The following is a 13,264-nucleotide window of genomic DNA, read 5'->3' as shown; positions in this document are numbered from 1 at the left end:
TGGCTGGAGGGAGAATCAGGAACAAGTGCTTAGGGGATGCTAGGACACGACAGGGATTGCAGACACTGGCCTCAGGCCTGCTAGTCATAGGACTGCATCACCTACCCATGCAGTCCTACAACACTGCACCCTCAGCAAACACATTTTCCTTATAAAATTACACAGACACCTCTTGCAGGACCAAGAGAGCAGGTAGGAAGAAAGGTCATCAATGGTAGATACTGGGCTGCCAGAGAGAGCAAGTGGGAGTTGGTGATGCCTGTGATACAGCATCTGGGCAGGAGTGGAGAGGAGCCCAGGCGGACGTCTGACCCTCAGCTCTCACCTTCCGGGCCTGGTCATTGTCTTCTATCTGGCCCAGGTCTCTGCCGCTGGCCTGTGCGATCCTCTTCCCAGACACCAGGTTCCCCACCATCACAGAGGCAGGGCCGATCTCTGCAAAGAAGCAGCGGCACACACGTGAGGAAAACACGAGTGAAGGTCCTGAGAACATGACTTCCCACTTGGGGAAGAAGCTTACTCTGGGGAAATCCTTTCAAAGACGTAGCTTTGAAAAATCTAATTAGAACAGGATTTCAAGTAAGTCACTACCATGAAAATGACAGCAAACATGAACAAGCCTCAAGTAAGGGTACACAGAAATAATGCTTTCACCAAATTCCCATAAGTGTTCTCCCAGGCCGCTGCCTTTGTTCTCCAGTGAGGGAGATGCTGACATCTATTCATTTAGTATTTGTTAAAAAACAAACAAACAAACAAACAACAAACAGTTTTTTGAAGACAGTTATATAACCTCCAATATTTAACAAGAATAGATGAGATAACCAGGTACCATTAGAGAATCCTTTCCTTACAACTGCCAATCACACAAAGCTGCATTTTCTGTGCTGCATGTAAGAGCAGTGCGGATCCTGGTACCCGCCGTGTGCGCCCTGAGGAGGAAGGCGCCCGACTTGGCTCTCAGAGCCTGTTCACTGGGCCACGCGTCCCTGTCATGGGTTCCTAGATGTCTGACAGGTGTCTGAGCCCTGCAGCCCTGCAACGGTCATGCATCTGCCAACAATCCCTCATCATGAATGTCTGTCCTAAATTCTGCTGTCACAAACTGCGTCTCCAACACCTGGGCCCACTGGCCACCGGGTCGAGGCATCTGATGATGGACCAACGTTAAAGGTGGGAGAGGGAGGTTGGGACAGTGAGTGAGGACACCCCGGGGAGCCGAGACACTCCTGTCGATTCCGTAAGAACACGGCGAGAGCCACGCTGTGGCAATCCCGGTGCTGCTGCTTGCACAGAAGGGCAAAGTCGGCGAGCCTGGTACCTGCTTTCCTCCTGCAGTATCAGTGTCCTCACCTGAATCTGGAGAGACCGCTCACCCCCATCTCATCAAGCTCACTTCTGGGGGTGGCCTGGGGCGGGCTGGTTCCTATCTCTACCGCCAACTGTGCTGCGCCCAGTGCCCACCAGCCACCTCTGGCTGACTCGCCAGGAACTCTGCCCCTGCTGCCACTCTTCATCAGTGAAGAGTTGTCAGGGCTGGGTCTGTCTCTCCTACACTCTGGACCCACAGCCTTAGGCAGTTCCTGAACCCCTCTGTGGTACGATTTCCTCATTTCCTTGCAAAATGGAGATAAGAGGACGAAATCCATGAGGATGAAATGAGTTAATACATGTAATGTGTGGACAAGCGGCCTGCCTGTGCCAGGCACTGTTGGTCGTCGTCCTAATACCCCAGCCCGAGCTCATCCTGGCTGCCTCCAAGGTCTGTCTGCACATCAAGTCTGGAGGCCTGGGGACCTTTCATCACTACACTGGCAGAAGAGTTGATTCCTCACCACCATATTCTTGCAATAAATTCGTTTTCACTAATAACTGTGTGCAGCCTTAAAGAGTGATCAATTAGCTGCTAGGAGGATCAAGTCAGATGGTAGATAATTACGTGTTCCCCGAACTGCAAAGCAGCAGACAAATGTTTACCATCATGACAACGTCACGAGTAGACCTGTACGATTCCTCACAGGCTTCCAGCTGCTGTGACTCATGAAACAGGTATGGAAGCCTTATTCTAATTTGTGCAGGAGGAAGCCGTGACCCTGAGAGGTTCTCTGCCAACGGCCACCCAGGAGGTCTGACAACCGCCAAGAAGGCTAGGCTAAGGCACCGCCAACACCTCTCCATCCAAGTGGTCTACATCCTCTGCTGCCTGGACTCTGCTGCATTCCATCCCATGCTTGGTAGAAAGACACCGCTTAGGGGGAGGCTGACTTGCCTGGGAGTGTGTGATGGGAGACGGGAGGGGAGGGAGGCTGAGAACCGTGGTCAGCGTGGCTCCCACCCAGCTCCAGGGCCACCCCGGGCCTGCACAGCCCTCCAGATATACCTGGTTGCTTCTGCCGAGGCTTGGGCAGGTTTGTGACGCACGTGTGGGGGCACATCAGGACATTGCAGGGGTGAAGTGAGCCCTCCAGGAAAAGCTGCTTCGTTTCTGACAAATGGATGCCACCGAGTGGGGTTTTGGGGAGGGTGTTTGCTGGAACCAATGCCAGACAATAAACCCCAACTTGATGTATACTGTCGATTGCCTGGAAGGTCGTGAGAGAGGGAACCGTGTTAAAATAGGTATCATGAACAGGCATGGAGCAAATACTCAGACTGTGCAAATCACAACACACAGAAGCAGGTGCAGCACCCGTGATGCTCCTGGTATGGAGACACCGAGGTCAGAGGAGGGCAGGCTCGCCAAACTGAGCAGAATACAGTTTTCATAGCACTTGTGGGACACCACACACACAAGAACGGACACTGGGAGAAAAGAAAGCACGCTCTCAAGGTCATAACCAAAAGGTCCTGCTGCGACCTCCACAAGCGAGCGGGAGCCAGTTCTGCAAACCTCTGAACCCTAAGCCTGGTCTGTTTAGCTCCTTCCCTAGAAGGCAACTGTAAATTTCATGGCTGATGCAATCTCTGGTCAAAAGGAGGGATGATCAGAGAGCACAATGGTGCAGGGAAGCTGACGTGAGCCCAGGAGAGGGGCTCGGGGCAGGAGTGAGCTACCTGCAGCACCCTGCTCATCCACTGGAAGCTGTCCTCCTCCGTGGAGTCCGGCCTCTGCTCAGCCACGATCACGATCCTCTCGTCGTGCAGGACGGTCACTGAAAACACGGCTATTCTGTGGGGACAGACAGGAAATCGCGGTGATCACATGCTGGAGAGGCTCACGAAGGGATTGGCCCTGCCATAAAGGGCTTCGCAGCTGTTACGACTGCAGAGCTCAGGGGTTCCCAGCGCCAACTACCACCTTGATGGGAAACTGCAGCTTCCAACTCCCAGGCGCTCACCCACATAAGTGCGGCTTTGGGGGAGAAGCCTGGCAAAGCTGGAGGGCAGAACCGCCACATTTCCTGTGGAGGTAGCCCGTGGCTTTGGGCGACGGGCCTCGTGCCTCGGGACAGAGGAGTCAAGCGCCGGTGTCAGAACTGCTGAAATTTACTGAGCCATGCGACTTGCATCTTGAGTTTGCACCTGCCAAGCAATATTCTCCCAATCAGCAGAAATTTGCCATTTGGGAGCTAATGGTTTTCTGCTAGCTGCGTCTGCCTCTCATGGGAAGCACAAAATGTGGCGAATGGCCCTCCAGGGTGCCCTCTGCACGAAGGTGGCTCGGCTACACCCAACCCCAAGCTCTGCTTCCTCCTGCTTCCACTAGCTCGGCAACTCAGGGTGAGATCCAAAGCAGTTGACTTCCTCCAAATCAGCAAAACCTCAGGAGCCATGGTCAGCGATCCGGTGTCGGTTGTGTGCCAAGCTAGGGTTGGGGGCACCACCGGGAAGAAACCCATGGGAGCCAGTTTCCAGGCAGTCTGTGGCTCAACTGTTACCTCTGGGTGAATGAGCTGCAGCAAGATAAATGCTTGGCTCTTTTCTCTGTGTAGTTACTTATTAAAAATAAGATTTTCAAATGGACATTCTTATTTAACTTGGAGTGAAAGTATATTTATGGGGCTCAGAAAAGTTTCATAAAATTGGACATTCAGAACTGCATGGAATCTCAGAAGTAACAGAGTCCAGTGGCTTCATTTTATAGAGGACACCAAGTCCCATTAGTTTAAGCAATTTTTTGCAGTTTTACACAGAAAGTGTAGTCTGCGGAGAACTGTGCCAACCACAGAGGGCGCTCACCTTCCCCTGTACACGAACTTCATGGGCTCCACGGCCAGTGCTGTGGCCACGATGTCATCGGCGTTGTGTCTGCGCCCACTGACCACCATGAGCCCGTCCATCTTGCCCACCACGAACACGAGGCCCCCAGGGCCGACGAAGCCCAGCAGGCCCGTCCTCACGAAGGGGTACTCGCTGACCGGGGCCCCCGAGCTCGTCACCGGGAACACCTGGGGACAAGGAGCTCTGAGTGCCCAGCAGGGCCTGGCCGCCACCCTCCTCCTTGGAGCCCACTGGTCCTGCTTCCCCCCAGCTGGGTCTCCTCACCTGACCCTGGCTGGAGAAGCCCAGGTCCGCATAGCTGCTGTGAGCGCCAGCCTGTGGGCACCTCCCCTCCCTCCCCAGCTCTCACAGCTCGTCCCACCGGCCCATGCGCAGGGGCCTCTGAAGAGGCCTGCCACAGTCTAACAAACACTAATTCATTCTTCTGCTTATAAAACCACAGCATAAAAATGGTAAGTGGAGAAGCAAGGTGCATTTTAAATAACATCTGTCAGTTGTAAAGTGATCCCTGTTCATTAAAATGCTATTTTTCCTTATTGGAAATACACTCAAAAGAAAAATACAGAGGAAGCAAGCCCCACCACGAGTTCAAACTCGACCCCTAGTTTCCTCAACCCATCTGACAGATAAGTCGCATAGAAAAGGAGGTAAATTTTATTTAGACTGTGTTTGGCTCAGTTTCAGGGGCACTTAGAAACCTGAATCCACATTCAACAAAGCTGCCTGTACAAGGCACCACATCACATGTGTTCACATCTGAAGTTCTACATGTTAATAAATTTATCCCCAAACAACTCATATTTGCTGACATACAACTTAGTCAAAGTGTGTTCCTTCTAAGGTCAGGCACACTGGGTGAAATGATACGAATTCTGAGAATGCTGGGTTTACCGGGCAGTGTGTGCATGGTGTGTGCTAACTGCATGTCACACCCGTGTGCACACAGCACGGACACACACTCGTGTGGTAGAGGTAGCCGTGCAGTGTGCATGTCTGGGCGAGGCTGACAGGCCCCAGGGGGCCACTGCTCCCTCCCGCAGCACAGCCGTGCACACTTTCCAGCCCCCACCTGTCAGCTGCTGCTCTTCCTAAACGGGTGAGAACGGCGATGAAAAAAAAGGCCCCTTTTAAAGAAACTGTACTTGCTCTTTCTCAACTCTGGTTATGAGGTGAAAACAACGCTGCTAAGCCAAATTTATTGAAAACTATAAAAAAAACGGCAGGAGAAAGTGCAACCATTTTAATTACTATGAATACGTTTTATTGAGAAATTACGATCTTCTCTTTCACGTCTATTCCACGCACCTGGCAATGGCTGTCTGACGGGGCTCACCTCCCACCTACCTCGAAGGTGTTCTTGGTCATACCCGAGAGGCCGTAGTAGGACATGCCCGTGGCAACTGCGCACATGCAGAGCTCCCCGACTTCGTCCGTCCTGCACAGCTGGGGAACCCCGTCTGGCTTCACTGAACACATGATGGCTGAACGCAAAACGAAGCACAGTGACATTAGAGAGAGAGGGAGGGAGTCAGAGAGAAGAAATGAATGAATACGAAAAAGAACACAAACGAGCAGAAGCAGCGTCTGCAACAAAACCACAGGTGAAAGCGAGCAGGTCCTCACAGCCCCTGAGGCAAGTGAGTTTCCATGTTGCAGCAAAACCTCACATTTTATACTTGTGACATCAGTAAATAATTCCAATTGCTTTAATTTTAGTGTGCAAATGGCATTTAAAGGGAGTAACGGTTTCTGCCATCCAGACATGAGGACGACAGTTAGAACAAGCCTAAGCGTCACTGCCGCATGCTGAGCGTCATCAGCCAGCCCACACAGCCTCCAAGATGCAGCCTGAGCCCTGAAACCAACGAGCATGAGACATTTGCTCAACAGCCTCTCAGGCTTTTCTAAACAGAAAGCCTACCCCGTCCCACGGGAATCTCAGTCTTTGACCTCAGATTCCCCATCAACGTGGGCCCTTCAGGGAAGGCTGGCGGATGCTGATTTTCCTGTTTGCGGAGCACCAGCGATCAGAGCTGAAGCTGGTGTTTCAGGGAGGTGGTGGGTGCACTGAGTGACAGCTGAGCTGGGCAGAAAGAGTCATAAGGCTGCCCCTCACCCCCAGGTTGGTGTTAGGTGACAGGAAGTGCTGTGTCTAAAAACAGAGCCACTCAAAACGCAGGAAGATGTTCAGCTCACTCATGGTAAGAAAAGTTCAAATTAAAATGACACCAAAGTATGCTTTACCCCTCAAACTGGTAAAAATCAGAAAGTCTGAAAATACACCAGGCATGAGGGAGTGGAGAAAGAGGGGCGTCCCCGCTAGCAGCAGGAATATCAATCCTTATGATCCTTCTGAAGGACAGCCTCATCAGAGTTACTCGGGTGTGTGCCCTTCACACCGCACGTTTCTAGAACTCTCCCTGGTAGCTCTTCCTCACACCTCTGCAGGCTGGAGCACAGACGAGTTACTGCATCGACCACACTGCAGGGGCAAAAAGTGGAAAATCGCCCAATGGGAAGGGTTTGGATAAACTGTTATGTGTCCAAACACCATAACGCTCCTCAGCCTGGAAGGGAATGTGTGAGCTCTTCACGTGTTGCTAACAAACGAGCTTCAAGATTCAAGATACGAGCAGGCATGAAGGGCTCTATTGTTACGTGAAATTTTAAAAAAACAGGAAAAAGAATATGCCAGTGTGTGTGTCTGTACATGTTGCCTGCATGTCTCCACTGTGGTTGCCTCCAGTGGCTGGAAAGGAGGCTTTTCACTGTACAGTTTTCTCATCGTTAGAGGTTGGAACCATGGGGAATTTATTTATTTGAAAAAGCAAGAAAGGAATGGAGCCAGGAGGCCTGGCTGAAGCTGTAGCTGAGCTGAGCATGTGCCTGGCTTTGGGGTTAGGTTGTATGTGGATACGACCGCCCCTGATGAGGCGAGACAACACCCGTGGGCGTGGAGGCTCATCAGGAGAAGGTCCAGACTCTGGAGGAACTGCCCCAGGAAAGGGGGCCCACTCCCCGGGGACACCATGTGATGAGTGAGGAGAGGCAGGGCCAGGTAGGGAGCCCTACAAATCAGACTGGGGCTCCCTCTTGCCAGCAGAGCCGTTCCCGCTGCACTCCCTGGGGCCCCCGTGAGGCCTCAGGAGGTGTCCCAGCACAGGGCAGGGGTGGAGAGGCAAGAGGGCTTCATCAAGGCAGGTCCTTCTGCTGGGAGCTTGTCTGTATGCAACGCGGAAATGATTTCTGTGACTTAAACAAGGGCTCCTGTGCTGCAGTCAAGCTTCCATAAGGGTTTGGCCCCCAGTGCACCAGGACAACCAGCAGGAAGCTGACCTTCGCACAGGGGGAAGTTGCCCAGGTGTCGCTGGGGGTGCAGAGCGGCCCTGGGTGCCTCCTGGGGTCCCAGGGCGCATGTGACATAGAGGCCTTTCCTCAGCTTCATGAACATTTTGGGTTTTCTTTTATCAGGAGAGGCTGTGTTACCGCACCTCCTGGGCTGAAGCTTGGCGAACACAGGACCAGACGGGAGGTCAGGCCGAGGTGGGCACGCTCACAGCGGGGGACAGGGATGCCAGCCAGGGCAGCACCGGCAGCTGGTCCCCGGCTGGGCTCTGACTCTGAGCCTGCACCCGCGCTCACCTCCAGGCATCACGAGGCCGACGTCCTGCACGGTGAGTACAGACAGCTTTTCCTCTGAGTCCACCCGGATGACCCCATAGGTCAGCCCGTGCATGGAGAGGACGCCGCGGCCTGGGGGCTGGTTGCTGTCATCGGTGGGCCTGTAATGGCAGTTTGTGTCTGGTTAGAAGCACGTCAGCTGTCTGAACACAGATATGCATGTAAATGTGCTGCATGTACACCAAGGTTGCACCTTTGGGCCCTGAAGGCCTCTGAAGGCAGGTGTGGCTGCCACACGTCCCTGTGCTCTTCTCAGCACCTGTTTTCTCTGTTCAGGAGACACCAATGTCTGCTCCTTCTACTTCTGGGCTCCTGAGAAGTGTAGAGACGCCGAGGGACTCCCTTGTTCCCCTGCCCTCCCCTTACATGTGTCCACCAGAGACCGACCAACTCCTTTTCACACCCACTCCTCTCTCCGCAAGGTCGGATTTCCCAGGTTTGAAAACGGCTAAGAAGGGAGAGTCACGTCTCCAAGAAGGACGATGACAGGAGTGAGCAGAAATGCTAGACCGCCTGTGTGGCCTCCAGGCCAGACGTGCACTGTGCGGGCACACGCTCAGTACTTGTAAAAATCGGCAATTATTTGGATGAGAGCCCATATATAAAGTGCTTGATGGCTGGAGGAAAGTACAGCTTCACCACATCCACGGTCTGCCTTCACCACCGTCCATGGGCTCCGAGGCTGCCCCGGCCTCACCTCTGCTCTTGTTCTCCCTGTTTCCACGCAGCATTCAGCCCTGCTCTCCCTCCAAACCCCAGCCCACTCCCCCCGGGGCCCTGGTTTCCTTCTTGCCTCTGGCAGACAGCCTTGTGGCCCTCTCCCTCACTGTCCTCCAGGGTGGTCCCGTCTCCACAGCAGGTACCATCTAACTATCTGTCCATGCCTCCTCCAGGAGGGCAGGAGGGTTTTCTTTTGGTCACTGCGGAGCCCCCACCCCTGGAGTAGTGTACAGCAATAAACGTCTGCTGACTAGACCAGGGAACAAATAAATTAAAACATTTCCAAGATCATGGATTTTATCCCTGCAAGCTAAAGATTCTTCAATGTAAGCAAAGTGAGAGAGTGCAGTTTAGGTAAACATCACATTTGTTTCTCTAATTTTCCATATACAAATGCTTAAGGTAGTTTTAGGATCTAAAATATGGACTGTAAATAGAAGTTTGCTATACGGCTTTAAAGTATCATCAAAGTTTAGAATGAAACTAAAAACATAAATGGGGAAACACAGAAGTTAAAATTTGCAAAAAGAGATCTAATTTGAATCAAGTAACTGGTGTATTTAATAAAGAAGCATATGTTATATGTCAGTTATATCGCAATTTAAAAAAATAAAGAAGAGTCTGAAAATCGAACTATTCCATCTGTAACAATCAAAAAGAGTAGTGCTAAAAGGATATAAACGGAAAGTCGCCCAAATAATAAGACCCACATGAAACCACCTGGAAATGAGCCCCAAACACTGGAATTGATATTGATCTCCTGGCTTTTTCTTTTCCAAAGATCCCAACAAATCAACATTTTGAAATGAAAGACAGAGGTGTCCTGCAGGAACCCTCTGCGGCCAGGGCCCCCTCACCCTCATCCTTGGTCAAGACCTCACATGAGAGTCAGAAATCATAAGCCTAAGTAACTGCTGTGTGTTGAACTGTGTCCCCCCAAAAGACATGTCCCCGTCTTAACCCTCTGAACCTTGAATGTGACCTTACTGGGAAACAGGGTCTTTGCAGAAGTAATTAGTTAGGAAGAGATTATGGGTCTGCAAGCCAAGGGTTGCTGGTACCACCAAAAGCCGGAGGGAGGCCCGGAACAGATTCCCCATCAGAGCCCCCAGAAGCAACCAACCCTACTGACACCCTAATTTCAGACTACCAGACTCCACAACTGTGAGAATAAGTTTCTATAGTTTACAGCCACCCAGTTTGAGGTACTTTGTTGTAACAGCCCTAGCAAATGAATTCTCCAGCTAAGTAATATAATTTAAAAGTGTGCCTGTTTTAGGACTTCCCTGGTGGCGCAGTGGTTAAGAATCTGCCTGCCAATGCAGGGGACATGGGTTCGAGCCCTGGTCTGGGAAGATCCCACATGCCGTGGAGCAACTAAGCCCGTGCGCCACAGCTACTGAGCCTGCGCTCTAGAGCCCGTGAGCCACAACTACCGAAGCCCGTGCGCCTAGAGCCCATGCTCTGCAACAAGACAAGCCACCGCAATGAGAAGCCTGCACACCGCAATGAAGAGTAGCCCCCGCTCGCCACAACTAGAGAAAGCCCGCGTGCAGCAACGAAGATCCAACACAGCCAATAAATAAATAAATAAATAAATAAAAACTGCACCTGCTACATCTCAAATAAACAACCTAACCTTACACCTAAAGCAATTAGAGAAAGAAGAACAAAAAACCCAAAAGTTAGCAGAAGGAAAGAAATCATAAAGATCAGATCAGAAATAAATGAAAAAGAAATGAAGCAAACAACAGCAAAGATCAATAAAACTAAAAGCTGGTTGTTTGAGAAGATAAACAAAATTGATAAACCATTAGCCAGACTCATCAAGAAAAAAAGGGAGAAGACTCAAATCAATAGAATTAGAAATGAAAAAGGAGAAGTAACAACTGACACTGCAGAAATGCAAAGGATCATGAGAGATTACTACAAGCAACTATATGCCAATAAAATGGACAACCTGGAAGAAATGGACAAATTCTCAGAAAAGCACAACCTTCCGAGACTGAACCAGAAGAATAGAAAATATAAACAGACCAATCACAAGCAATGAAATTAAGACTGTGATTAAAAATCTTCCAACAAACAAAAGCCCAGGACCAGATGGCTTCACAGGCAAATTCTATCAAACATTTAGAGAAGAGCTAACACCTATCCTTCTCAAACTCTTCCAAAATACAGCAGAGGGAGGAACACTCCCATTCTACGAAACTCATTCTACAAGGCCACTCTCACCCTGATACCAAAACCAAAGATGTCACAAAAAAAGAAAACTACAGGTCAATATCACTGAACATAGATGCAAAAATCCACAACAAAATACTAGCAAACAGAATCCAACAGCACATTAAAAGGATCATACACCTTGATCACGTGGGGTTTATACCAGGAATGCAAGGATTCTTCAATATATGCAAATCAATCAATGTGATACACCATATTAACAAATTGAAGGAGAAAAACCATATGATCATCTCAATCGATGCAGAGAAAGCTTTTGACAAAATTCAACACCTGTTTATGATAAAAACCCTCCAGAAAGTAGGCATAGAGGGAGCTTACCTCAACATAATAAAGGCCATATATGACAAACCCACAGCCAACATCGTTCTCAATGCTGAAAAACTGAAACCATTTCCTCTGAGATCAGGAACAAAACAAGGTTGTCCACTCTCACCACTATTACTTAATTTTGTCCACTCTCACCACTATTACTAAATTTTAGCCACAGCAATCAGAGAAGAAAAAGAAATAAAAGGAATCCAAATTGGGAAAGAAGAAGTAAAGCTGTCACTGTTTGCAGATGACATGATACTATACATAGAGAATCCTAAAGATGCTACCAGAAAACTACTAGAGCTAATCAATGAATTTGGGAAAGTAGCAGGATACAAAATTAATGCACAGAAATCTCTTGCATTCCTATACACTAATGATGAAAATTCTGAAAGAGAAATTAAGGAAACACTCCCATTTACCACTGTAACAAAGAGAATAAAATACCTAGGAATAAACCTACCTAAGGAGACAAAAGACCTGTATGCAAAAAACTGTAAGACACTGATGAAAGAAATTAAAGATGACACAAACAGATGGAGAGAGATACCATGTTCTTGGATTGGAAGAATCAACACTGTGAAAATGACTATACTACCCAAAGCAATCTACAGATTTAATGCAATCCCTATCAAACTACCAATGGCATTTTTCACAGAACTAGAACAAAAAATTTCACAATTTGTATGGAAACACAAAAGACCTCAAATAGCCAAAGCAATCTTGAGAAAGAAAAACGGACCTGGAGGAATCAGGCTCCCTGACTTCAGACTATACTACAAAGCTAGAGTAATCAAGAGAGTATGGTACTGGCACAAAAACAGAAATACAGATCAATGGAACAGGACAGAAAGCCCAGAGATAAACCCACGTACATAGGGTCACCTTATCTTTGATAAAGGAGGCAAGAATATACAATGGAGAAAAGACAGCCTCTTGAATAAGTGGTGCTGGGAAAACTGGACAGCTACATGTAAAAGAATGAAATTAGAACACTCTCTAACACCATACACAAAAATAAGCTCAAAATGGATTAAAGACCTAAATGTAAGGCCAGACACTGTAAAACTCTTAGAGGAAAACATAGGCAGAACACTCTATGACATAAATCACAGCAAGATCCTTTTTGACCCACCTCCTAGAGAAATGGAATAAAAACAAAAATAAACAAAGGGGACCTAATGAAACTTAAAAGCTTTTGCACAGCAAAGGAAAACATAAACAAGACGAAAAGACAACCCTCAGAATGGGAGAAAATATTTGCAAATGAAGCAACTGACAAAGGATTAATCTCCAAAATTTACAAGCAGCTCATGCAGCTCAATATCAAAATAACAAACAACCCAATCCAAAAATGGGCAGAAGACCTAAATAGACATTTCTCCAAAGAAGATATACAGATTGCCAACAAACACATGAAAGAATGCTCAACATCACTAATCATTAGAGAAATGCAAATCAAAACTACAACGAGGCATCACCTTACACCAGTCAGAATGGCCATCATCAAAAAATCTACAAACAATAAATGCTGGAGAGGATGTGGAGAAAAGGGAACCCTCTTGCACTGTTGGTGGGAATGTAAATTGATACAGCCACTATGGAGAACAGTATGGAGGTTCCTTAAAAAACTAAAAATTAAACTACCATACGATCCAGCAATCCCACTACTGGGCATATATCCTGAGAAAACCGTAATTCAGAAAGAGTCATGTACCACAATGTTCACTGCAGCTCTATTTACAATAGCCAGGGCAGGGAAGCAACCTAAGGGTCCATCCACAGATGAATGGATAAAGAAGATGTGGCACATATATACAACAGAATATTACTCAGCCATAAAAAGAAACAAAATTGAGTTATTTGTAGTGATGTGGATGGACCTAGAGTGAAATAAGTCAGAAAGAGAAAAACAAATACCGTATGCTAACACATATATATGGAATCAAAAAAAAAAAAAAAGGGTTCTGAAGAACGTCGGAGAAGGACAGGAATAAAGATGCAGACGTAGAGAATGGACCTGAGGACACGGGGAGGGGGAAGGGTAAGCTGGGACGAAGTGAGAGAGCGGCATGGACATATATAC

At 48.5% G+C, this 13,264-nt stretch overlaps 1 protein-coding gene across 5 annotated transcripts in view; it reads right to left on the bottom strand.

Moving 5' to 3' along the window:
- The window catches only part of DIP2C (disco interacting protein 2 homolog C), a 364,898-nt gene that overhangs the window by 67,474 nt on the left and 284,160 nt on the right, over positions 1-13,264 (bottom strand). For all 5 annotated transcript variants that reach the window (XM_036841828.1, XM_036841831.1, XM_036841829.1 and 2 more), the window contains 6 exons: positions 7,864-8,003; positions 5,566-5,702; positions 4,180-4,388; positions 3,055-3,169; positions 2,381-2,582; positions 326-435 (listed from right to left, as the gene is read on the bottom strand). In XM_036841828.1, coding sequence (XP_036697723.1) covers positions 326-435; positions 2,381-2,582; positions 3,055-3,169; positions 4,180-4,388; positions 5,566-5,702; positions 7,864-8,003 — 913 coding nt within the window. The remainder of the gene's footprint in view (positions 1-325; positions 436-2,380; positions 2,583-3,054; positions 3,170-4,179; positions 4,389-5,565; positions 5,703-7,863; positions 8,004-13,264) is intronic.

Source organism: Balaenoptera musculus, chromosome 2 (genome assembly GCF_009873245.2).
Source record: "Balaenoptera musculus isolate JJ_BM4_2016_0621 chromosome 2, mBalMus1.pri.v3, whole genome shotgun sequence".
NCBI lineage: Eukaryota > Metazoa > Chordata > Mammalia > Artiodactyla > Balaenopteridae > Balaenoptera > Balaenoptera musculus.
Note: the sequence above shows the minus strand (reverse complement) of the source record. Positions and strands in the feature narration are given on the sequence as shown.